Raw genomic sequence first — 26175 nt, 5'->3', positions numbered from 1 at the left:
CCACATATTAACCCAACAGAGATTTTCTCAATTTCTGGTTTCTAATTTTAGGTTTCAGGAAACTATTTCCTTCCTAAATCTGTGAGATGTACTTTTACAAAGCAACTGAAAATAAATCTTCATTTAGAGACACTTTTAATTAACTTATCCATTATATATGTCTGACATTCAAAGGCAGGCAGAAGAAGTGTAGCATCTTCTTTATTTTGATCAAACACGTTCAGTGAGGACATTGTTCGCCTTTGGTTTTGTTTGTGCAGTTCAGTGTATAGAGCATTTCCAAACATGCTCTTTCTGCATCCAATCAGAGCATTAATGCTGGGCTCAGTCCTGATTGGTCTCCCTCTATGTGAACAATTGCTGAAATCCTTCCAGTCAGGCTAGTTTGCAGCACTGGAACTAGAAAGCCTCATTTCAGCAGGTTTGCACCTCATTTGAATTGCACGAGCTGCTGTTATTGGTCAGCCAGGGTCAAATTTAGCAGCTGTTCTGCATGCTAATCTCCAAATTCATTCTATAAAAGAACATTCTATCTGAACTATTTATATTTAAAACATCATGAGGTATATTAATCTTAACCTCAGCTACAAAACTTTTGTTATTTGGTACAGTAAAGTTCACATTTTACCATGTGACAGAGGCAAGTGTGCCAGTATTTGTCTTTGAATTTGTCTTCATGCTAATGGGACTGTGCAAGCTGACAGTAGAAAAGGAAAAAAAAAATAAAGTATGAGTGCACATTGTAGCTATTTGAGTCATTGCACCTGGCAGGTGTATTGGCGATGGATGAAAGAGACAGGAAGTGGTGGAAACACTTTCAGACACCTGAGGCAAGTGGCAGAGGGCTGCATCTGTTAAACTCTCTCACCCACACACAATAAAAGAGCTGAAGCATCAAGCACACACTCTGGAATAAGGCCAAAAATACAATTCCCAAACATCCAACAGGTCTACAATTAAACAAGTTGGTGATTGTTGGGAAGAAAATGTTGTAAATGAATCCAATCTGCTAGAACTGTTAGCGACAGCAGCTGAACAAATGACAAATGTTTCTGCTCTGTGTCCCCGTGTAAACTGAGCAGATCTGTCGTGAGCACAAGTACAAATAAAAATAGCAACTGATTCCTACACACAGAGGAGCAGCTAAGCTATAAAAAGTATGCATATATCCATCCTAATTTTATTACAAGATCATGAACGACAACAAGTAACAAAACAGTTAAGTCAATAAAGGGACTGTGAATATTGATACAGATCCTGTGCATTTATGACCTCTCCTCCAAGAGAGCACTGCACTCTCCTCTCTATTCACCAATAAAACACTGGTTATAGGATCTTCCCAACAACCCCATATTTCTCCTTATACAACTGTGTCACATTTCCCCTGCCTCCAAGCTAGATGAATACTTATATATCCGCTCGGGAGAGAGGCATAGCGTAAAGATTAAGGGCTTGGATGACAAGGGAGGGCATGAGGAGAGATGAATCTGTAACGGGTTTATTGCTGTGGTCAAGATTTGAAAGGTTAGCAAGAAGTCAGCTTTGACACACGCTGCAAAAAAATGTTCGAAAGCCTGCTCATAGGAAATAATGCCTAAAGGAGGGGGAGAGGATGAGCATTAGTTTGTCTTACTGACCGAGATAAAAGCGTTTCCTGTTTGACAGAATGAACGAGTTTTGGTTCTAGTAGAACAAAGGCTTTGTGAACCAAGGTCTTCCTTGAAGCTCGAGTGTTTGGGAATGTTTCCTTTGTTATAAGAGTTCAGCTTCTCAACTTGTGTTTCATTTGGACGTTGCCATCTGTGCTGACCATTTGAACCTCTCAGCTTGTGTTTTAACGGGAACCCCCGAGGACATAAATTGGCTGCCGTTCTGTGAACTGGGGATCAGAAGTGTGGGGCTGAGGCACAGCACACCCCTCTGTTGCAGGAAAACAGACAGGAATGACTTGTTGGAAAGTGTGCTGGGGCCATGTCTGCATATCTGAATGAGAGCTTAGACAGACAGAAGCAACCGAATCATATCAGGACATCTGCAATTTCTGCAAAAAGGAAAAGGCAGTGAAATAGAAATACTCCTGGCAGAGATCAAACTTCGTACAGATTAAGAGGCATGTCTGCTTCATTCACTTTAGGCAGCTTGTCTATCATTGGTTCCATTTGACCGAATGACATGTCTAAAGATGGTCCACTGCCACTGCAGATAATGGAGTCATGTTTTCTCTCCCTAGATCTGATAGAAGTACGTTGCTTCTGGCACAAAGACTGCTGGTCTTCATGCACACAGATGACAGCTTATGCTTCCTCCATATCAGACAATAACAAGCATTCAGCTGCAATTGTCATGCCAATGGCTCCCTGTATGGTTAATTTTATCCGATCAGATGGTTGATTTGTGTCAAATGCACAGTATTAAGAATTAAATATTGCATACTGTTAGTATCCAATAGTGTTAACTTGCACAAGATCTATTCTACACACACACAAAAAAAACATCTGCATTCCAAGCTAGTGTATTCAGGCACACTGAATTAAATTCCTGGAAGAAATCAAAGGTAAAGTTTTGGTCTGAGCTCTCAGTCAGTAGAAATCTTAAGCCTAGAATAGCTGGTAATATGAGCAGTGTCCCGATAAGATTTTCACCTCCTGAACTGCCTCCAGACATGATCAGAGACAGAACCTTCTAAGTGGACCACCGTGAGGAGGAAAAGAGACGGCTTTTTTTTAATTGGTATCACGCAGCAGATGTTGCCTGCAAGTTTGAAGGGCAGCTATAGTTAAAAGGATGGTTGTGGTCCAGCCTTGAACTGATGAGGCTAACAGGTTGTCATCCATACAGATTAATAAAGCCAAGACAACATGAGTGTGTCTGATTGAGACAGAGAGAGAAACATGAGAAGTCATCAGGTCCCACGTTTGAACTCCTTGACAGCAAGTCCACAGCTGAACCAAATAGCAAGACTCTGCAATAAAACGTTCAGAATCCATGACAACCTTAAGCCTTAGACTCACCACTGTGCACCACATTCACATTCTAATGCTCTAATTTTCTCAAATGTAGCTGCCATGACCAGCTGATTAACCAGTTGGTTCATCAGAAGAAAATTAATGGTCGATAATGGAAATATTTGTTATTTACAGCCCTGTTTCAGAACTACACAAATTATCGAGGCAATAAATTTTACTCACAGATCAAAAACAAACACTGACCTGCAGCACTTTGTGTTTTACCTCCAACACACACCACACAACAGGGACGTATCATTAGATCAGTGTCGCATGTCCTCATTCCAGTACAGGCTTACAAAAACAGCTATGATCACAGATTATTCTTTTCACACACTAAAATCTGGAATGAGATCCAATAGTACATTAGAGCAATAATGTGAATTGCACATTTCAAACACAAGTATAAGCTCAATTTGATGGAAGGACACATATTTCACATAACATCCTGCTCTCTCGGTCCTCTCCTCTGCGGTGTTTGTGCAGCTGCTGTCTTCTTTTTGTTTTATTTGTAATGTAATGGGTTTCTGACTTTTATGTGCTGCAGAACAAGAACCTGCTGAAAACCAGTTTTAACTGAATCTTAATCTATTTAATATCATTTTTTTTTATCCTTTCTTATAAAATAATAAAAGGAAAGGAAATAAAACACATTAGTCTTCATATACAAACCGCTGGTCAAGATGAAAAGACTTTCAGGTCTGAACGTTGATCTCTATAGGATCCCCTCCCTCCCTTGGGACAAACTGTTTCTGTCTTGTTCTTCTCTGTCTGTACGATGCAACTTGATTTCACAATCTGTCATACTTCAAAACTCAAGCAGTTGCGTCTCAGCCTCACCTATGCAGTAGCAGAGTATGATGGACAGAACCACAGCTATCCCCACGGCGATCAGTGCAGTGCACTTCCAGGAGCAATGTTTTGGTGACTTTTTGAACTTGAAAGCCCCCCTGGACAGGCTGTTTCTGGGCAGAGGGCGAGCCGGTGTGGAGTAAACCGTCCCTGTTGCCATGGTGTAACCAGGAGCTGCTGCGCCAAAGAAAGGTGTTGTTCCGGTGCCTGTTTTAAAAAGAAAGTGCCTGGAGAGAGGAAAAATATTATTAGGAGAAAATACTGTCACTGTAAAATGAGAGATGGTATGAAATGGCATCCTAATAATCAATACACAAAGGCTCAAAGAAAGTCTAAATTAAATTCTAACAGTCAAATACCAAAATTCATCCTAATACAGCATATCCTTTAATGGTAGTAACTCCCATGTGTATCACACTGCAAGAGGAACTGGGTTATATTCTAATATCCAGTATAATCCTGACATTGGAAGAGGTGACCAAAAAGTACCTCATAAAAACAATCATCTCCCACTTGCCCTTTTACAACTGGGCCTTTGCTAATAGCCCATTATACCTGGGGTAATTAAGAGGGTTTAATCAAATGCACTACGGAGTGATCGTCCTATTAACTTTTAAACCCCACGTGAAAAGCTCTTAAGTAAATGAATTAAGTCTTGTTGCCAGTCTTGCCACTACTTAGAGATTAATACCCAAATGCCTCCAGGCTTATGGGGATGGCCAGGGAAATTGGACAGATTGACCATGCATTGCAAATGCTCTTTCAGTCTGGAAATGTAGAATTTGACCATTCGTGATGAAAAATAAAATACATTAAAAACAAACTGTTTCTTGCGTATTCAGATAACAAATAACCCTGAGATTAAGTAAATAAATTCTTTACCAGAATTATTTTAGGTCTAATACTTGAGTGTAAAACATGACTTTGATAATTATTATTCAGTAAAGGTTGCACCTGAGAGGACTTGCCCAAGGGTGGACAGTGTGAATGGTACAGAAAATGCTTTAAGTATTAATTTTCCCTACAGTATGAATTTTGAATGTACAGAACCGAGCTGCAGAGCCCTTGTTTTGCCCCGAGACTTGTCACAGGATTCATCATCAGCCTGTGACAGCAAATCGTCCGGAAAACATGACAGCCAGTGCTGCATCGAGTGGAAATGCAGCAATGGCTGGAAGCATAGCACACAATGAAGGGGAGAAGGAGTTGACGGAAAAAAAAAGGTGCAACTTACACTAAATGTGCATGGTTCAATATAGCTTTTTTTTAAATTTATTGTTACAGTTTGGCGTAATAAATGTTACAGTGCCTCTTTAGTATGTGAAATAATAATAATAATAGTTCTGTAAGACAGTTTAGAGTTTAGTAACAGCTTCCATTGCCTCATCAGTGTCTTTCATAAAGCATCTATATTAAAACTGTAAGGAAATAACAATAATAATAATAATTATTATTATTAACATGCAATGCAAATTTATGCCATGCCCCCTGGCCCCTCTGCACAGCACCTCCACAGTAATAAAACTTAAAAGAGGTTTAAAACTAGTTAAGTTGTGATGTCTGCTGGGTTTAAAACAACATTTACAGAGCAATTTGGCATTAAAATATAGACTGTCAATGCACAAGAGTACTTCAGAAAAATAATAATCACTCCAAACAAACAAATGTGTGCAAGATTGTGAAAGTGTTAAATTTTGAAGAGTTGGAGAAAACACAGTGTTTTTCTTTTGCTCCAACTTTCCACTAAAAGTCTTAGACAAAATTTTACAGTGTTTCTTGTGTTCTATGGATCCCAGGAGGAGTGGGTTGCCATGGAAACTACTAATTTAAATACAGGAATAAACTGATAAAGCCATGTTTGCTCATCAATTATTTGTGTGGCATCTGTGAAGTCTCTGTGTAAGTTTTGTAAAGGCGTTTTTAATCCTGGCTGGGAATCTGAACTAAAAGAGCTTGAGAACAACTAATTGGTTGCATAATCTGAAGCTGAGCAGTTAAGGACTGAAAGACCTATTAATCAGAGTTTCCCCAATTATTTGAGAGGAGCGATGGGTTAACATGCTTTGGGAAAGTTGCATACACACCTAAAATTATTCATTAACTCCATTATTCATTTAGTTTAACTAAATGAATAATGGATAATAAAGGGCTTACTGATTCAAGGTAAGGAATGCTACTAATGATTATTTTCAATATTGATTCATTTGAATTTTCACAAATAATCAATTAATGGGTGCTTCTCTAAAAGGTCAAAAAAAAAAAGAACTGTAAAAAGTGCACATCACAATTTCCTACAGTGACGTCTGCAAATTAAAGATGTCACTAACAGTCCACAACCAAAAGACTCTTCATTTACTCTCATAAATGACAAGCAGCATATTTAAGAAGTCAGAACCAGCAAATATTTCACACATTTGCTTGAAAAATGACTAAAGCAATTAAAGCTGTTATAAAAAATAGTCTTTGATTGAGTAAATTAATTGGCTCATCGCTGCAGCTCTGTTTGGGTTAAGGCATGGAAAGGAAAGAACTGTTTCATAAGAACCAAATACAGTGCTCATATTTCAGTCCTGCTGCTCATATTTCAGCTACCTCCTTTCTCCTGTGAGGACTTCTTTGAGCTAAAACCTTCTCTGATCAATTCTTGACAAAAAGAACAAATGTCAGATTTGGATCGCCTGGCTCCTCAATGCACCGATTGACACGTGCCGTCACGGACAAACAGGGATTCCATTTAAAGGTTACCGTGTGCCGCTGCTGGAATGACAATGCTCCGGTTGTCTGGAGCCCAGAGAAGTTCAGATTCTTCAATCTGGAACAGTCTGTGCTGTAGCTGCAGCAGACTCCGCAGCTGGGTATGAATTGAGGTCAAAACTTGCACAACGTTGAAGGCGGCAGACCCGTTGTCAGACACACAGTCAAATAGACTCCGCTATCTGGGGAGTTAAGTGTAAGTGGATGCAATCTTATGAGGCGGAAAGAAAGGGATGTACGACTTCATGCATGTGTGTTTGCGGGGAAGCGTGTCTAGTCTATTTGAATTAAAATAGAATGAAATTGAATTAAATTGAATGAAGTATCTACTGCAAATGATGATGTGGAGACAGTTTTGCCTGTAAATCTCAAATGTACCTGGGCTCTGGTTTATATAAAGGTATGAGTACAAAATATTCTCATGGCCTCCAAGTCAAAGACACTTGAGCTACAAACACCACAGGCACATCTGTAAGACAAGTGCTACAGAGCCTCTCCGAACACTGTACTAAACATAATCATGAAAAACTATACTAATAAATATCTCAAAAACATGTGTAAACAAATCATAAAAAACATGTTTGTTTGCCAGTTTAGTGGATTGAACAATCTGGATGCACAAATAATTACTAGAAACATATGGCATGCCGTGGGTGGTTTAAAACTAGAAAGTCAGCTATATTTCAGTCATTTATATTCCTTTATGAGAGAGTGTAAAGTGAAATTTAAAGATGTCGGAGTCTGTATCAGCTTCACCGAGACAAATTTCCTGCATTGGACATTTATTTGCACTCAGCGTTTAAAGTAATTCTGGTGCTGATGTTTTTCATGTCAGCCTTTTTTTTTTTTTTTCCAGAGAGCAGACTGAAGGGGTCTAAAGATGAAATGCTGTTGGACATGATTAACAAACAGCGGACCAGTGTAAATGTCTGCAGCTATACACACTGGATGACCGACCGTAATTGATTACAGCCAGTGTGATGCAACAAGGCACATTACTATGCTAATCCAGCCAGCCCCGGTGATAGCAATGTGGTGTTCTGTGAGTGTGTGTGAGAGAGAGAGAGAGAGAGAAGGAAAAGAGACAGTCAAGAGAGTGTGAGACGGAGAGTGGTAGAGCAAATGAATGGCTGTGTGTCAGTGTGATCACACTGTGTTTGTGTGCACGCCTGTCTGTCCCATTGAGAAGCCTGTAACACAAAACCAGCAGCCACACTGGTCTCCCTCTGCTCTCACCACACTGCTTGTCATCAGCATGACATTTGAAAACATCCTCACAAAGGACAAAAGACTAAACAGTGAGTGGGTGGATTTGGCTGTGGCTAAGCTCCTGCTGAAGGGGTGGGAAAGAAACAATGCTAATCGAAGCCCTCAGAATATGTAATCTGTCTATTAGCTGCTGTTCTGCGTTAGCATTAGCATTTCAAGGTGAGAGCTGGAATAATGGGGCCACTTTAATCCACTGCTGAAAAAGACTACAGATGTGGCGGCCGTAGCAGTGACTCGTTTTCACACACGCCGCTGTCGCCGTCACTCTCCTCCAGATCTCCACCTGCCCTCCCATAAGGGGGCCTGCTAGCAGGTGCTATTCTGGTACAGCTAGTTCTGCGTCCGCATGATGGTATTTCAGGCAAGCTTTTTTGTGTCGTCCTGCCCACAGAGATCAGCGTGGTGCTCAAGTGAGTCCCTCAGAGTGCTCAGATTGTTTGCACATGGAATTTACTATATTTAATGAGTTTTATTAGGTTTGGTATAAAAGGAGCTCAGCTCATATGTACATAGCTAAGGAGCCTGAGAGAGTCACTCTATAGCATCATCTTGAGTGACAATTATGGTAAGGATATTTTCCACTAAAAGCCACCAAATGCTAGTTTATTTTGGTTACTGCATGCTATCTGTAATGTGTAATGATTTTTTATATGAAAAATTATTTAGAATTCTCTTCACTATTCATCCTGTGCTCATGAAAGCTTTTACATTCACTGGCAAAAATCATCTGGAACAGATGCACTTTATGTTGCCAAAAGCAGCAGTTTATACTGTAACCCAAAATAAGAGGAAAATATTGCAGGAACTCTGGAATCACCACAGAAATGTGTGCTTGGCACTAAAGATGTTGGCAAAATAAATGAAAAGGAAAATACACAAGAACAAGAAAAAAAAAACATGTCTTGAGGATTACCACTTTGTCTACACCACTATCCACTTTGGCAGGTAACCAACCAGCACTGCAAGCTCCTTTTTATTCCAAAAGGCTAGTTGGCTGGTATCTTACACATGACTAATCAGGCCTGGTGCGATCCTGACACTGAGGCTGGTGTACAAAAAAAGTTCAATTTTCCTCCTCTGATGTGAAGCATGACTGTCTGACTCATCATTTGCATTCGCATCCCACACAAACAACTAAACACACACACATATACACACACAAAACAACGAATCCCACTGGGATTACCTCTGCTTTCCCTTTTTCGCTCCTAAGAACAATTCAAACACATTTTCCATCAGGAAAATGTACTGTCTCTGGGACACTGTACCACATGATGGTTTTGGAGCAGAGACATAATTTCATTTCACCAAAAGACTCCCCTGACACGTGAATCCAATGAGGATTGACAGTACATTTATAACTGCTACGTGTGGCTGGGCAGGCCTTCAAAAGGCTCATTCTGTGTCATCATGGCTGTTCCAGCTGAATCTCATTGAATCTAAGTCAAAAAAAATGCTGAAGTGGGCTCTTAAGGGCATACATATGTAAGAGAAGGCACCTACCTGTATCTTATCCACTGAAGCACTTACAGGATGTACTGGCTGATGCCTTAAACATGTCAAAAATACAAATTTCTCCCATACTGGTATAGTCTATTTCAAACAAATGATTAACTACTGCTCAAGAATAATTACAGTATATGTGCATCAGTCTCTTAAGGGAAATGGCAATTCATTTCATAATGAAATTCAATGGAATATTTTTAATTGAAAATATCACAGAAACTATTTCAGTGAAGCCAAGTGGTTAGTAAGAGAAACCTAAGGGGTTTCTTAAAAGTATTTCAGGCACTTTAAAGATCTGAATGTCTTCTCGGTACTTGAGCATAGCAACGAACATGATCGTGGTTACGTTAGCAACTAAATTACTTAAGTACAATGGGCCTTGGTTATCATAAAGCAGAACTAAAGCTGAAGAAGACTAATGCCGTGGAATTATTTGATGTCTAAAATCCTGCATTTGTTTAAGAATTAAGAATCGCTTTATTGGCAATATATATATATATATATATATTTACATACACTCACTGAATTCGTCTTCTGCATTTGACGCATCCTTAGTTGAACACACATGCAACACCCAGCAAATTACATGCAGTGAAACACACACAGGAGCAGTGGGCAGCATCAAGGGCCTGGGGAGCACATAGAGGGTTAAGTGCCTTGCTCAAGGGCACATCGGGATGTCACAATAAATATAAATCAAGATCATAATATAGTGATTTATACATGATTTTTCTTAAATCAATTGCCATTGACTGAGCAGATTAATTTACTATGCTGCATACGAAATGAAATCCAGAGCACTCAAAAGGAATTCGTATCCTGGAACCTGGAACCACCTACATATGTGCTGTGCCAGGACTTTGCTGACCTAAAGCCCCCCTGAAGGCAGCCTAATAAATACTTTCTAGAGCTTCTGTTTACATTTCCCAACCTGGTGGTTTTCTTGACATCTGCAATTATGTAGTGAACCGAGTCTTCCCTTTTGGCCCAGTTGGTTCACAGCAAGCCCTCTGTTCCCACCCACTGACAAGCACTTGATTTAGAGTCCACTGTGGTGATAGTGATTTATGCCTCGTCTGATGATAGGTGTGCACATATTGTTTTGTCGATACGGCTAAGACAGCTCAAGGTCATTGCGCGGTTAGTATTCAATCACCGCATCTTCCACAGAAAGTAAAACTGTCACCACATATCCCAATTGATTGAGTCAGATCATAAGTGGTTGTTACTTCATGCTGCCACAGACGAAATTCAAAGTTTACATTCATCCAAGCCTCCGAAAGGGTACGCCATGCCAAGGAAATATCAGGCTGGAACGCAGTCATCTACTCGAGGCCATTTCTGAGTCAGGGCGCAATGTACCACACTTCATTAGCCAGGATATTTTGAGCTCACTGATTAAGAGAGATATAACTGATGTTTCAGGAGGAAAACTTGGCAGAGGCACTTATGACAAAGTAGTATTTTTGCACAGCAAATTCTGATATAACACACAATCCGCTTACCAAGTTCCTTAAGTTATACCCTCTTTGATTTGAACTGGCAAGCTTCCTGATATTCACATAGTTCACTCTAATCATACGTTCTCCCCCTGAGTGAACATCTATCTCATTTAGTAATCAGCCTTTAATTGTAGGTACACACAAAAAGCAAAAACTTGAGAAGATTACTCTCAGAGGAGAAGCAGTGACCGTATTCATCAAACTCAGGGGGGAAACATATTATGCCATGCACAATTTGTGGCATAATAATTCATCCTTATGAGATATAGCCTCTAAAATAAGCCTGGGAAAAAAAAAATCAGCAAACCTAGTTACTGACAGTTGTCTCTGAGAGGATGCAGACTACCAGTTCCCAGCACTTCTTTTACAGCAGACAGCCAGAAATGTCACTGCTCAAGTTTATTAGGTTCAATATTAGATGGCATGAACTTCAGCATTCTGCCTAGATGGACGACACTTTATTGTGTGCTTTCCCTAAACCTTTGCAGGTCATACAAATGACGTGTGTTGTGTGATGGAGCCACAAAAGCACAAGCATTAATATAAAGCTGATAACTCATGTTTGTCAACAAAAAACACACTGCTGGTTCACTCAGTCATGACTGAGTGAGTCACTGTTAACACCGACTGTCAGTTTTATGAATATCAGACCAGTGCATTAAGCAGACAGTGGATTTCAGTAAAACAGTATAATATATTTAGAGCTACTTTTTCCTTGATTGATTCTCAAAAAGTGAGTTCAGACATGGAGTACATCTTGGAGTACAAATCAAAAGTTGCAATACTATACTGAACCAGAACAGCAATTAAAATAACATAAACAGCAGCTTGGCCCCAGCTCATTTGTTTCACATCATTTTGTTTTCTGAGTCAGTGAATATGGCTTTATAATAACACCTGGACATGAATTTCTCAGATCTGGTGTAGGTCATTGTGGATCACTTACCTGCTCTCCAGGGCCACATTGCTGCCCAGGACCCAGCTGTCCTGCAGCTGGACGCATTCCGCCGTACTCTGCAAGTCAGCCGCCAGGCCGGCTGATGGCGGCGGGCTCGGGCTCCTCTGATTGGCCAGTGAGCTGCGGCTCAGGGACGTGATGGACGGATGCTGCTTGTGTGGGGGTGGAGCTGGTGGGAGAGGAGGTGGACCTTGCTGGCTGGATAGATGGTCACCTGGAGTCGAGCAGAGGAAAATGGATATAAGGACATCAGTTTGCATATTCCTTATAGTTGCAAAATCAGAGACAAGACACACAAGTGGATTGCTAACAGACAGCAGATGGACAAGAGCATGCATCTGCCTTGTATGTAAGATATGACAGCAGGCCCAGAGAAGCAAATACAACCAAGAGCAAGACATTAAAATGAGATGCAACCACTGCAGAAAGAAGGAAAATAAGAGCTGATTTTATGGCGGCGTACATAATACTTGTCACAAAATACCACACGGCTGACAGTTGGGTTCTCTTAAACAGAAGGTCACTTAGAGAGGCAGCTGTTCCTTTATGGGCGCTTAACGCAATGTTTCACGTTTGATTACAGCCAGAGAAGACTCTCAAATAACTAATGACCAGAACATCCATTAGAGCTCTGAGAGAACAGGTTTTCCAATTTCACACAAAGCTGTGTAATTGGCCCCCAGAATGGCATGTGGTGATTATCTATCCATCTTCCCTGTTTAAAAAGGTAAAAACCCACAGTGCTGACAATTCTGATTTGCTCCAATGAGCCCCAAATGGGTATCGTCTTTCTTGTCTAACAAAGACTTGGAGAAGATTGAGAAAGCTGGGGGGTTGCGTCCTTTAGGTGCTGTTGTTATTTTTGCATTGGTAGCATGTATTTTTATAAAGCCTGAAGAGTTAAATTTAAAGCAGGTACACTGGAGGTCAGTCCTGGTGTATGATTTAACCTCTACTCCCTCACACGTTTCAAGACCTTGTGGATCTTTATCCATGAATCAAGCTCGGCTCTGTGGTATTTGGTACACAGTTTTTCCTTGATAGGAGACCAGTCATTGAGCATTCATTAATGGTCACGTGAAATTTGTCCTTGGACAAGTGCATCTGCTTTTTATTTCTATGCATAAAATTAGTTGTTGAATGCAGCGAAATTAGTTTTACATTTGGTTTCACAGTGCAAATAGAAAATATGTCTGCCATTCAGAGCTCAGAATAATTTCACCACCTGCAAAAACTTTTAGGCTAATGCACATGCAGGCTGTTTGAATGACTGAAGGTTATTTCTCATATTCATCAGAAATATACTGTCAGGAATATTGTAATAAGAATGATCACAGAGAATAAAACTCTTCTCCTCGAGTTAATTGCGGGGAGAGTGGCGGCTGTGGTAAAGTTTATCAGGGGCAGGTTGTACCAATCATTTTTATGAGTGATTACTTGCATGGATTTATTGTTTTTATAGCAGAACATCTGCATACAGAGAGACAGACAGACAGAGAGGGAGAGACAGAGACAGAGAGGGACAGACAGACACTGGAAGATGAATGGTGTGGAGTAGAATCAGGAGCGACAGGAGTGCACGGTGCTGGATTTAAAATTAATTAACACCTGATTAGAGTTTGATCAAACCCAATCAAATATGAACCCTTCATCCACCCCAAACACCTTTTTCCAAGTCAGTTCTCAATCCTAACACATGAATGACCTGTGATCAACTGCTGAGCCGACATTTGAAAAATATAAGGCTGCCATGACTCCGTGATAATGAATACAAGACATCCCCCACTCATCTCCTGGGCTACATTGTGAGCCCTATTAGAAAAGTGCTAAGTAGGCTAATAGATATGTGGATTATCTACCAACACTGGATGGTTTTACTTCACCTCTGGGCCCCATTCCGCTGTATGAGCCCACAGCAGCCACCAGATCCACTCCACTTTCCAGTATTTTTCATATAATCAGCACACACCAGTGCAACATTACAATGTCAATGAAGGGCTAAAGGTAAATGACGCATGGGGGACAATGAGATATGTTCTGAAAAACAGAAAATGATCTAACACAGAGGTAAGTGGAATGTTGATGGCCAGAGAGGATTATTTTTAGATGTTAATGGTTTGTGGAAAAAAAATAGTTTTTTTTTATTGTCACTTACTTTCAGTTAACTGCAGCACCCTCTCAAAAACATAATTAGTGCCCCTCTTTTGTAAAGTACATAAAAACTGCTGTATTTGTTTTATTATCACACCCACATGTGCCACAGTGAATCAAAGTGAATCAATCCCAACCAAACATTGCAAACAAAGATACATGACAGGTATTGCACTAATCAGCATCCATTTATCTTCATGTCTACATATTGATCTATTGGTATGGAACACAAGTCCACATCTTGATTGCCCTTGTTTAGTTTGCACAGTCTGCTGCTCTGCTCAGACTTTTTGACAACACATGCATATAGTAAAAAAGTTACTTGAAAAATATGTTTTTCAGGTGCATTATGGTTAATGGGAATAATGCAGGAACAGCAAGCACAGAGATGAGTTTGAAAAGGTCTGAAACATCTCACAGTTGCTACCTTGTGGTCAATTGCAAATTGATTTCTGATGAATAAAAATGAATGTAGTAACAGCAACACAAAATGCAGCATGTTTTTAAAGTACATGCTGAGCAAAACACAAAATCCCCAAATCCTTCAACGGTGTAGGATTTGACATGTAGCAAATTTGCCTGCATAATCCCAGAATGAACAAAGGAACAAAACCTCATGAACTGAATTAAAACTACTATATGCATACTTTGTAAAAGGCGCTCAAAGCTTTGGGGCGTAAATAAGGTCGCCCACATAAAATGTTGCATTTCAGATAGGTGTAAAGCAATGAAGTGAAACAGTCAGTGGGTTTTGGTTTTAAGTGACACTGACGAAGCAAAACAAAAGTTCAAACAACTGAAATACATGGCTGACAAAACAGTCTTAACACAGAGCATGAAGGCTGCGAGTGGTCTGAAAAAAAGGGCAAAACATAAATCTTAAGAAATATTTACATCTACATATCAACTGCTTAAATTTCGAAGGACACAATTCTATTAATTTTGTTTTGCCTTTAAGGAAGTGCCAAAAACCACACAAATATTTACCAGCTTGCCTATATTCCCCATGTCCTACCAGAGAAATAAGCCGTGAGAACACATCCAAAATGGCTTCTCAATCACCTTTTGGTTCATCAAACACACGCATGACCCTCTTACTATATGAGCACATGCAGTATATCTCTCTGAGGGGCAACTGTACATGCAACTTTGAAATATTATTGAACGCAAACTATGCCCTTTTAACTATCAAGATCAGAAATTTTCCTCAGTGTGGATTTTGTGTGATTAAATATGCAAACATATTTCTAAGTTAAAGAATGTTCTCATCCCCTTAATGTTTATCTTTGTGAGGTCAAGATCAAGATTAAAGGAGACTTGTTTACAAGTTCTCTCTGTGTGGCAACCTCCCAAGGAAGTGATGACTTCATATGTCTGGATTTATTTGTGAGGATGAGCATATAATCGGCGAGTGTTTTCTCAGAGTGTGTGAACAGGATAAGGTGCTGTGTTTCCTGGTGTCCACTTCGAGCCGTGGGTATGAATTCAATTTCTGACAAACACTTTTGCACCTGGGACAGAGTCTCTGTGTCTCACCTTTTGGTTCATCAAATATACAGCGATTCAGAGTGCATTCTCTGTGTACTTACTTTGTGTAAGTTTGAAAGCCACTGGGGTACACCATGCTACTAAAATATGGACTTTTGGCACTGTAGCATTTTTAATTTGATTATCCCTTGTCTTGCATATGTTGGATTGTTTGTTTGTTTGTTTGTTTTTTTAAGCATCCTGAACAATGAGCCTTTAAGAAAGCTTGGCATTGTCTTCTGTTAAGGCACACAGGGAAATGAGCTGGCCTTTAAAGTGCAAGCTCAGTGACTGTGAAGGCAGATGAAACAGCTGGGTGGTTTATGGGGGTTTTGCTTTGAAATCAGATCAAGACGGATGCCTCCTTTGCATAATTCCTTAACGTCAGCTTGTCATCATCTCCATCAGCAACATGCTTTAAAGGATCTTTGTGATTAATACTGCATGCCAGCACTGAAATGACAGACTCATTCCCATCTTAATGATGCTTGCATCAAATGATGCTTTATGAAGTCTTGGTATTTTTACAGAAGCATCTTCTTGCAGAGCTTTGTTTTAGCTGCTTCAAAAACAAATAAACAAATCTTTTGAAAAGAAAAATACATTTTGCTGTCCATGAGGAGAAAATAACCCTACAATGTGGATGAGAGGCTACCACTGTCTGCGAGTGCACATCTCATCACAATTTTCTTGAACTTTCTGATGCCACATCTTGGTACTCAGATGTTTTTGTCCTATTAGAATTCTATGATGTTCACTTCTGTGCAAAATATCTTTTTTTGATGACAGCATTGACAAGCCTTGAGTGCTGCGCATGATGCTGAAACATTGGGCTGGGACACAATTAAAAGCCGTTTTGCACTCACTAAGCTTGGCAAGCCTGTTGAAAGCCTTTTCATATTCATTGTGTAAGTACTGCAAAAGGTCTTGAGCCATTTTACTCTCCATTAAGAGACTGATTCAACTGCTAATGGAATTGAAAGGGCATTTGCTTTGACTGGCTTGCCCTTCACCAATAGGAAAATTGCAGTATGTATGAATTTCATCAAAATAGATCACAAAACTCAAAGGCCATAACTTTTCTATCATAGCAATGGTATTTGATTTTACCAGAAAATTTTCTTAATTACACTGAAAAATGCAGCACCTCCACCCAGCAAAGTTTGAATTTCAGAAAACACATGCAAAAATAAAAGAAGAGACTTATGTCAAAATCCCTGTTTGATTTTATATGAAATTAATAATGGATGAATTCCATGGTAAAACATGCCATTTGGACCAGGGAAGATGTTTATATATGTCAAATCAATAAATTCATTCTCATCAACGGCTGGTTTTCTATTCCCCTCAGCACACCTCTGGCGCCTGGTTTAAGGTAGTTGCAGTATTCTTTCATAGGAAAAGAGACAGCAGCTCCTCCCCGTGAAGCCCTGGCAGCGGGGTGAGGTGGTGGGCCTGTACCCAGTGGAATTCAGGACCATTTGAACAACCTTGCCCTAGGTGAGTTTTGGGGATTTACTCTGCAAAGAAAGTTGGCAATTTTCAGGGGTTTGGGGTTTTGAGAAAAAAAAAGAAAAAGAAGCTGTATGATTTCCATCATATTTCCTGCCAGACTACCAACACTGCTCTCACAGCTTTGCCCACTCTTCTCCTGACTTTATATCTGATCAAAGACAGAAATTTCTTTTAAGCTTTTTCTCTGCACCAGAGTGAAACCAATATTTCAAGGATTGCATAATAATTGCATTATAGAAAGAGACATCAGTCCATCCATAAACAGAAATTTACATTTAACTACAGCATTTTGTGAGTAAACTGTGTCAAACACTGCTTCTTTTATGAAAACAAAAATTACAAAATTTGACCTTAGCCTAACCTCAACGTAACCTTAAAGCGAGTCTTCACTCTAATCTTTAATGATTTGCGTTGTGGGGACTTGCAATTTGTGCCCATAAGTAAGGCGGGTCCTCGCAATGTGCCTGTGTAAACAGATTTTTTTTTTGTCCCCACAACTACAGGAATATGCATCCACACACACACATACACGCACGCACACACGCACTTGGAGGACTCACTCTTCTGTGAAGGCTTTCCACAAGAAATTGGAGTGTTTCTGTGGGTCAGGCACTGATGCTGAAAAGGCCTGGTACGCAAACTCCGTTCCAGTTCATCCCAAAGCTGTTCAGTGGGGTTGAGGTCAGGGCTCTGTGTGGGCCAGTCAAGTTCTTAAAGCTCAATGATGCTGCATTGGACCTTCGATTGGAATTTCAAACCCTTGTTGAAGGCTCCCCAGGCATGTTCGCCAGTCATGCTGTTTGGAAAGTCAGCCTTTTAATTTAGCCAAATTCTTCAACTGATTGACTGTTAAATGCTAAAAATGCTAAAAATCAATATTCTAACTTGCTAACAAATGGGCAATTTAAAAATAGCAAACCTCCCTGTCTCAGTGTATAATTGGTTTATCTGATTTTTCTTTACTCTCTGCTGTGTTTTCTCCTATTTGTTATTAACTTGTCTGTAACGCAACATCATTGTAATTTACAGCAATCTAAATGGTAAAAGATTGAGTAAAATGTAAATAATGTACCCCTGAAAACTCACATTGCAGACATTCACAAACTCACATATGATGCAAATCCTAAACTGCCATTCATATAAAATCCATAATTTGTAAAGACACGTACAAACTCAGTGAAGATGCCCTGTGAATATAAGCAGTTTAACATCACTGTTTGTGCTTCCCTCCCTCAGACTTCGCTACAGATGGCAGATCATCATACAGATGATGACTGCTTAGCAGTTCTTTCTGACAGCTCTCCGATTACATAGCAATTACACTCCTTCTCAAAAGCTGCTTTGACAATTAGCCTGCTGACAAAATACTTGGTTGTATTTATTCATGTGTGGACAGCTTTGGCTTCCTTGTTTGTCCAGATAGACTGTGTTCACACCTTGGTAAAATGCTACAGTTTCTAACTTTGGCACACACAGCGTAGTTTCTACTGTCAAGTACTGACAGTATATGTGTCACGGTATTTTCTTAAACCTGCAGAGCTAAAACCTGGCACAGTCCACAGGGAAGTGAGCTGGTTCTCGCTCTTCTGACATACATTTACACTTGGTTAGTGTCCACACAGTCAACAACTTTGTCCACCAGTCACCAAAAGTTAATTTTCTACAGATATCAGCATTCATTGATTTTAAACATGGATTTTAAACTACCCAGAAAAGTACATTTTTCACCTTATATTCAAAAGGTTTTTCAAAGACTTCAAATTTATGGTGTTCTTAACTGGAAGTTGTACAAACAATGACACAAAACATTTTAGAAAGCTGAAGAAGAACCTTTGAAGATTTAAAATTCTAAGTTGGACACTTTAAACATGAAGTCACTGATTTTTTTTCACCACTCTGGGGCAGCACAATAATATGTGAGCATATGTGATATATTGAGACATTATAGAGTTGTTGTGGTCAGCATTTCAAAAACACTTCCCTAGTTTCATATTCAACAGACATGTAGCATCACAAGCATTCATTTAAAATCATGGCATGAATTTACAGTCTCAACCTGCAGTCCCCCAGCACTCATGTTGGCTTCAAATTCTTGGCCTGCCAGTTTGCTTGCATCTTTGATGTACTGTTAGAATCGCAATAACAGCAGCAACCTGCCATTTCCTGTCACTGCGTCATCCTTTTGATCCCGAAAAAAACACAGTAGGCTACAGTGTCTGAAACCGTATAACATAAACAAATCACCAACAAGAAAGCAGGGAATGGAGACACTGGAGAGAAATGCTGTCAACCAAATGTGTCTCGGCTCAGCACTTTGTTTGTGAGTCTGTTTTGAAAAGTTGTTTGGTATTCTTTTGAAAAGAGGCTGCGACTGCTTTCAATCTTTCTTCCCAGCCTGTTTGAACTGGACTGGCCTTGAGAGGAGTCATTCACTCCATATAAATTGCCGTGGTGGCTTGAATGGCATGTAACTTCAGCAACAGCCGTTAAGTAGTTGTGATAGAGACTGAGTGATAAAGACAACAAAAAAAACCTTGGTTTGGGTGGTCCTGGCCACCTCAGGGAGGCATCTGAATATTTGGAAGCTTTCTGAAAGATTTCCAGCTATCTATTTCCAACTGCATTGTCAATAACAACAACAAAACACTGTTATCTAGTTCTGGTGAACTGTGAGTCACTCCTCTCCCTGAAGCAATATAGACTTGAATTAGTAATTGTACAAAAATGTTGCCTACATCATCTTAGGGGTCATAGAAATGTGGCATGTGTACTCAGGCAAACTATTCATGTGCCTCCCCTATTCATTTACAGCTCACTTCCCCAATCACTTGAGAAAATGGTTGTAGGAAAAAACAAACCACTCATGGTTGTAGTGGCACAATCTTTTGCAATGGCTGCTATAATTGCATTTCCTGTGCAAATCGCTCAGTTTGTGGGGAAAACAGACAAAGGAAACAGCATCCATCTAAAAATGGGAACGCTCATCTTTTCCTGATTAATTGTTGCCATATTGTTCTCAACTGGATGCACTCCACTCGAACAGATGACTAATTTTCACCTCCATTGTGAGAAACCTTGAGGAGACAGAGATTTAAACAGTGTATGTCTTTCACACCACATTGAATGAACAAAAAGCATGAGTTTTAGACAGCCTGATGTTACTATGCCCTTCTCCCCCACAAGAAAATAAGTTTCAGCTGAAATTTCTATTATTTAACCATTATATACACAACTGTTCCATTAAAACGTTGCATACATTCAAGGGAGACCCAAACAACATCGAAGGATCATCACAAACGAGTAAAATGGAGCAATGCCTTAAAAATGACAAAATAGCCAATTAAATTTTCTTGTAAAAGAGACAAAATTAAACAGTATTGTGCATCTGTTGGTTAGGAATCAAGAAAACTGTCTGATTGCTTAATTGTTTTATACAGCTTCATCAACTACATGATCACAAGACAGCAGTCTACCAGCAGAACTAGCATAGATCCTCACTGGCTCCTTCAAACATTCCCACATGCAGTTGTACGATCCAAAAATTTACTTGTAACGTCTGGCTCTGGAGCTGGAGCTACAGCACACAGGCTAAAAAATCCCTCTGCTTTCCAAAGGGCTTTTCCTTAGGCCAAGGCTATGAATTGATACCCACTGTTGCATTTCTCTTGGCCACAGAGCAGAGCATGGGACAAGAATAATAATAAGATGAATTGTGTGTAATTCTTGCACTGCTCACGAACCCATGCATTATGGTGCTGAGGAGGGTCATGCAGGGAACATCAATATCCTCAATGGGAATACAAAATAAACTTCATGTGTGCAAGTATATGTTTGTATATACAGGCTATAAACATGTGCATGCACGCACACACGCACTCTCTCTCTCTCTCTCTCTCTCTCTCTCTTTAAAGCTTACTGAGAAAAGCCCTCCAGCACTACTGATGTTTTTGAATTTCCTGTCAGAACACCCTCTGCCTCTCTCTGCAAGAAGAACTAAGATGCAACCTGCGTACCCTCTGAGGGTTGGTGCATGCTCAATCAGCAACATGATATGGCCCACAGCTCTATGCTGAGGTCACTGCTGGAGTCTTGAAGACTGAGCATTCATGGGGTAGTAACACAGCGTCTCCCCACCAATATGAGAAGCTAGCCATCCTGCTTCCACAGTCACTGTTCAGCTGTCTATACTGAGTCACACCCTAAGGAAACTGGCCCCAACCTCAAGTTCTGAATTCTGTGCTTCAAAATGGAAAGTGTAAAAGATTTCAGGCATGGCTACCAAAATGACAAGCAATTCAACTGTCAAATATTGTGACTTGTCAGAGAATTTTGGTCTCGTGATAAAATAAAAACACTTTTCTGATCTGAGGATAAATCTACTCTAATCGAGATGACTTTACTGTTGTATGATCCCGGTTGGAGGTGAGGTCTCTTGAGTGGCCCAGTGTTACAATTAATTAGCAAAACTGGCCATCAAATTTTAATCTTCCATGAAGCTGTCCTAAATTTTGAGCCACATCTCCCTTTCATTTCAGAGTGGCTCTCACACATTTCTACAGCGTGTTAATCCATAATAAAGGTAGTCAGAGAAGTCAGATGTACTGTCCTTCAAAATCACTCTCATACTGCTTTGCTTGACAACAGCAGACAGCACTGCCTGCGTTCCAGTCTTCATTCACCTTAGAAAATACCACCCTAAGCCTCATCTGTCATGTATCGGCTGAAGCCTAACATTTCACTTTGTTTGGCAGACATTGATTTTTACCTCCAAGGTGTTGTCAAGGAGGCATCCAACTCATACCTCCTCTGCTGTCTCTCTGGAGGCTGCTTTACAAGGAATTGCCAGAACACAAACACAAAGGAAAGCTCAGAAAAATTATTTCATTTGAAGGTAGCCTAAAATTTTGTCAAATCTGTTGAATGAGGACACAGGTGGGAACGACAAAGTAAGCCAGAGCTTATCAAAGCATCAGATCAAGCAAAGTAAGATTTCAATTCTTGTTGCGTATTAAAGGGTTTTCATGTACTGTAATAAGCTTAACAGCTTGTAATCCATTCAGAAATATATTGTAAATACACACAGAGATGCAACCTGATAGGGTGAGGATCAGTGTGTGTCAAGGCAGACGTAGAAGATCTATTGTGTTTTTACGGGTGCTGTCGCTGCCAGTTCTTTCAGCCAAAATAAACTCTCAGGGCACGAGACATTGAAACTCATGGTCACTAAAATATCTGGATTCTATTTCATCAAATTTATCCAATCCAAGTCAAATAGCATCAATTTATCAACTACTGGCTTACAGCAACCTGCACCAGGCCCTCTGTACACACAAAAATACACATTTGCAGCCAACACTTTATATTCATTAAGTGTCAAAATATTATAACAAATAGCTGACTTAACAGACTGAGAGTATATCTTAATTAGGAATTATATGGCACCAAACAGAAATGATCTATGAGGTAGCCTTGAAGGAACATCCTTCCACAGTTTGACAATAAGCAGCAACACTAACTACAATAAAGTAGATGCTTTGCACTTTTATTTACTTTAGAATAAGTTAGAAAAACTGGGATGACTGAAAAAATGCACAAAACAAAATAATAATCAGAACAATCTGATTAAAACCGTGACATATTGAGAGGGGAATTTGAACCAGTTTTAAGACACCATTAAACAAGACAAAGTACTCAGTCATACAAGCAATGCTTTGAGCTAAATGTGAACGTCAGCATGCTAACATGCTCGCATGATAATGTTAACATGCTGAAGTTTGGCAGGAATTATGATAATCAGGTTCATAATTAGTTTAGCATGTTCATAAGATTTGTGAGTATAAAACAGTACAACTGAGGTGGAGGCCATGTCATCCATTCAATATTTTTCAAGACATTTCACTCTAACCCTCAGGAGTCGACAGACGCGCCGGCGCGTCCTTATCACAAGACCACTTTAAGACCACGTAGCTGCAAGACGCAGCCTCGCTGAATCCCAGTTTTTTTTGTGTCGAAAGTGGGCACTTCAAACTATATACCAGTTTTTAAATTTTGTTAATATGTCAAGTAAAACCCGAGTTATGATAAAAAATATACGCACTGTTTTTTTCATGACCATTGCCATCACGTTTGGTGCGCGTTTGGTGCGCGTTTGGGGCGCGCATTTTATTCAAGAAGACGCAGTAAACACCAGCACATTGAGCGCACTTCATTCAGCGCATTTCAGCGCATTTTCCCCAGTCGGATTTTAGAGTTTTGTGTGATTTTAGGTCCAGTGTGTCAATACAGCATGTCAAAATGAAAAAAACAACAGTAAATCACACTTGTGAGGTTGTGCTGATCAAAAATGATTCAAAAATGGCAAGATAAAAAAAATTCTAAGCTGAAATATAAAATTAGAATCAAAAATAGTCAACAACTGACAATTATACATGACTTCAGAGGGCTAAATTTCATTGCAGCCAACCGTTACTGAGATATTTCAGTCTGGACCAAAGCTGTGGTCCAATCATCCCATATTGCAGTCCTTAGGGCCACAACACCATATTGGCTAACAAGAAGATTTCAGATAGGACAGAAAGACAGACAGACAAAAGTATCTTGACTTGAAATAAACCCTAATGATAGCCCAGTGTCAGCATCTCTTTACCAAATTGCCTCCACCGAAAGAGAAAGAAACATACAGACAAGGTTTGGCTGTGCATCTTTCAACCTACTTACTTCTTGCTAATAGCAACCATCATAAACCTGCTGTGTTTTTAAAAGCTAGCAAATAAAATATCCTGAATATTTATGAAAATGAAAGAGACTGGGGAGAACACTTTCAGACACACAGCAGACTGATGACTGTTTCCTACAGATGACTAGTTTATACATTAGAATTCCTCCCTAAGGAAGGTGAAAAGTTCAGTTCCTACAACAGCTAAATCTTTTTACTTTGCAAGACACTGACTTGTAACATGCCTACTTATCGTAGCTCACTCCGGAAGAATATCAACTCGATGTTTGATATGCAAAATGCATTTTTTACTGCAGCTAATAGCATAAGTAGCAAAAAGAAAAAAAAAAGCCATTGAGGATAATGGTTGCAAATGCAATGATTGCTGTTTAATGGCTTTGATGAGCATAAGTATGATATACTAATAAACCTGATGATGAAACTTTTGTCTCTATAATGGAACTAAATTTGCATTTAGCCCTTCTTCATCTTGAGCTTCAGTTTATGATTTCAGTATTAAATTATGTTTTGTTTTTTTTTTCTTAACAACAACAGCTCTGCAGGTATATGTAGACACATTAATACTGATAAATTGGCTTAGGTTCGTTGTTTCATGGCTTTATAATGCATTACAATGTGTGAGTGGGCAAATGGTGTTAGCATAGTAAGTGCAGAATAGCAGAGAGGTGGTAGAAGCTGTGTGTCGACAGCTTCCATTACGCAGCTCTGTGCAGTCTCAATTTAGCCTCTTCATATGACTCCACAGGGCTATGCATATCTGCAGCTTGGTCGCTGTACTTGTAAACTATGCAATTTGTGTTTCATGCAACAGCAGGCATCAATTAGCACCTCTCTCACGCCTCTACATCTGAACTGCGTCAAATTTGGTTCTGGTCTGCTTGGAACACGATGTGAATTTGAACATGACTCGACTCAAAGGGAGGAAATATTCAATACCTAGAAGCTTGCTTATTGCTCACCTTGGGCTTTAAAATCAAGAATGGTAATCAGACAATGTGCCTCATGATTACAGATTGAAATGGTATTCATCACTGTTGCTCGACTAACTGGAAAAAGGTACAGTATGATGAAAAAAATAAAAGATGTTTTGTCTGGGGTGCAGCTGGACTTTTTAATTGCACACACACACACACCTGCGTAAAGCAAAACCTCATTTGCATAGTTTTCCCAGCGTCAAAGTGAATGAATTAACCCTGAACCGTTTACAAAGTTGCACAACACACTCACAAAGGATAATGAAATGTAGTGAAATCTCACATGCCCCAGATAGAGCCGAACAAAGGTCAATATTTCAAACCATGTGATTTAGCTGGAAAAACCTAACAATCGCCAACAATTTCTAACAAATACTAGAAAACAGTTTCTCTTCTAATTTCACTGCTGTCGGTGAGGGCTTACCTCACAACTTATGTTAGCAGGAAAGTCAATCTTTACCACACAATGATACTGCCAGTAAACGGTTCATTTATTCATTATTTTAAAGTTACACAAAGTACAGACTCAGATCCACTTATAAAAAATCAATAAATCCCTGAACATCCCATGGTAACAGCCTCAGAAAAGAAAAATTAGAGTAAACAGTTTAAAACAACCTACAACAACCTGTGTATGTTGATTCAAAACAGGAAGTTGTGTGAATGTCTTTGTGGATATTTGAGAGTACGAGGTCACTGATTTTTTTCAGTGGACAGCAGGATTTATGTCCCATCTGTTTGTTTCCTAGTCATGGCCAAGGTCTCTGATTAATTTTAATTTTAACTTAGTACCGAGTACTTTCAGCTGTGTAAACTTATATTTTCATCACGGTCGGAGAGGAGCTGAACATGTGTGTTTAGTTATGAGAGATTTTTGGAATCGGTCACATCTTTTTGTTGAAACAGCTTGATACTGTCATCAGACTGTGCTGTACTGCCTCTCAGCAGCGCAGGCAGCAGAACGTGAATGACTGTGAAACCTCTCTGCGGTGGAAGACACTGATCGCCCTTCAGATTGGGCCTAATCATGTTTGCTTTGCCCCAATTAGATAAGGGAGGTGCATCGTCAACACTCAAGCTTTCTCATGTCTCCTCTGATGGTCCCTGTGCTTTTCCTCCCGCTCACCAAATGGCAGCCGTAGGAGGCAAAGGATGGCCCACATTCACACCCGGCTAAGTCATTTCACACTGGAACACATCCATCCCAATTAGGATCATAAAAAGCCAAGACAAGACTGACAATGGAAACTGAGAAGTGAAATCTGAGAGAAAACACGGCAACGGGCAGCATATGGCTTAGTGAAACCATAAGTTGTCAGTTTATAAAGGCAGCAGCTGGTTACATTTCCTGACTTGGATTAATATTGTATGACCACACTGTATATGTTTTACTGCTGACCAGATTAAATGGCGCAATGCATATGGA

The 26175-nt window shown here is 39.7% G+C and overlaps 1 protein-coding gene across 5 annotated transcripts in view; it reads right to left on the bottom strand.

Annotated features, from left to right (window-relative positions):
• Positions 1-26175, bottom strand: part of si:dkey-237h12.3 (teneurin-3) — a 128108-nt gene that overhangs the window by 57554 nt on the left and 44379 nt on the right. For all 5 annotated transcript variants that reach the window (XM_046406401.1, XM_046406403.1, XM_046406402.1 and 2 more), the window contains exons 4-5: positions 11835-12060; positions 3846-4084 (exon numbers count right to left, since the gene is read on the bottom strand). In XM_046406401.1, the coding sequence (XP_046262357.1) occupies positions 3846-4084; positions 11835-12060 (465 nt within the window). The remainder of the gene's footprint in view (positions 1-3845; positions 4085-11834; positions 12061-26175) is intronic.

This window comes from Scatophagus argus, chromosome 12 (genome assembly GCF_020382885.2).
Source record: "Scatophagus argus isolate fScaArg1 chromosome 12, fScaArg1.pri, whole genome shotgun sequence".
In the NCBI taxonomy this organism is placed as follows: Eukaryota; Metazoa; Chordata; class Actinopteri; family Scatophagidae; genus Scatophagus; species Scatophagus argus.
This window is presented reverse-complemented; position numbering and strand designations above follow the sequence as displayed.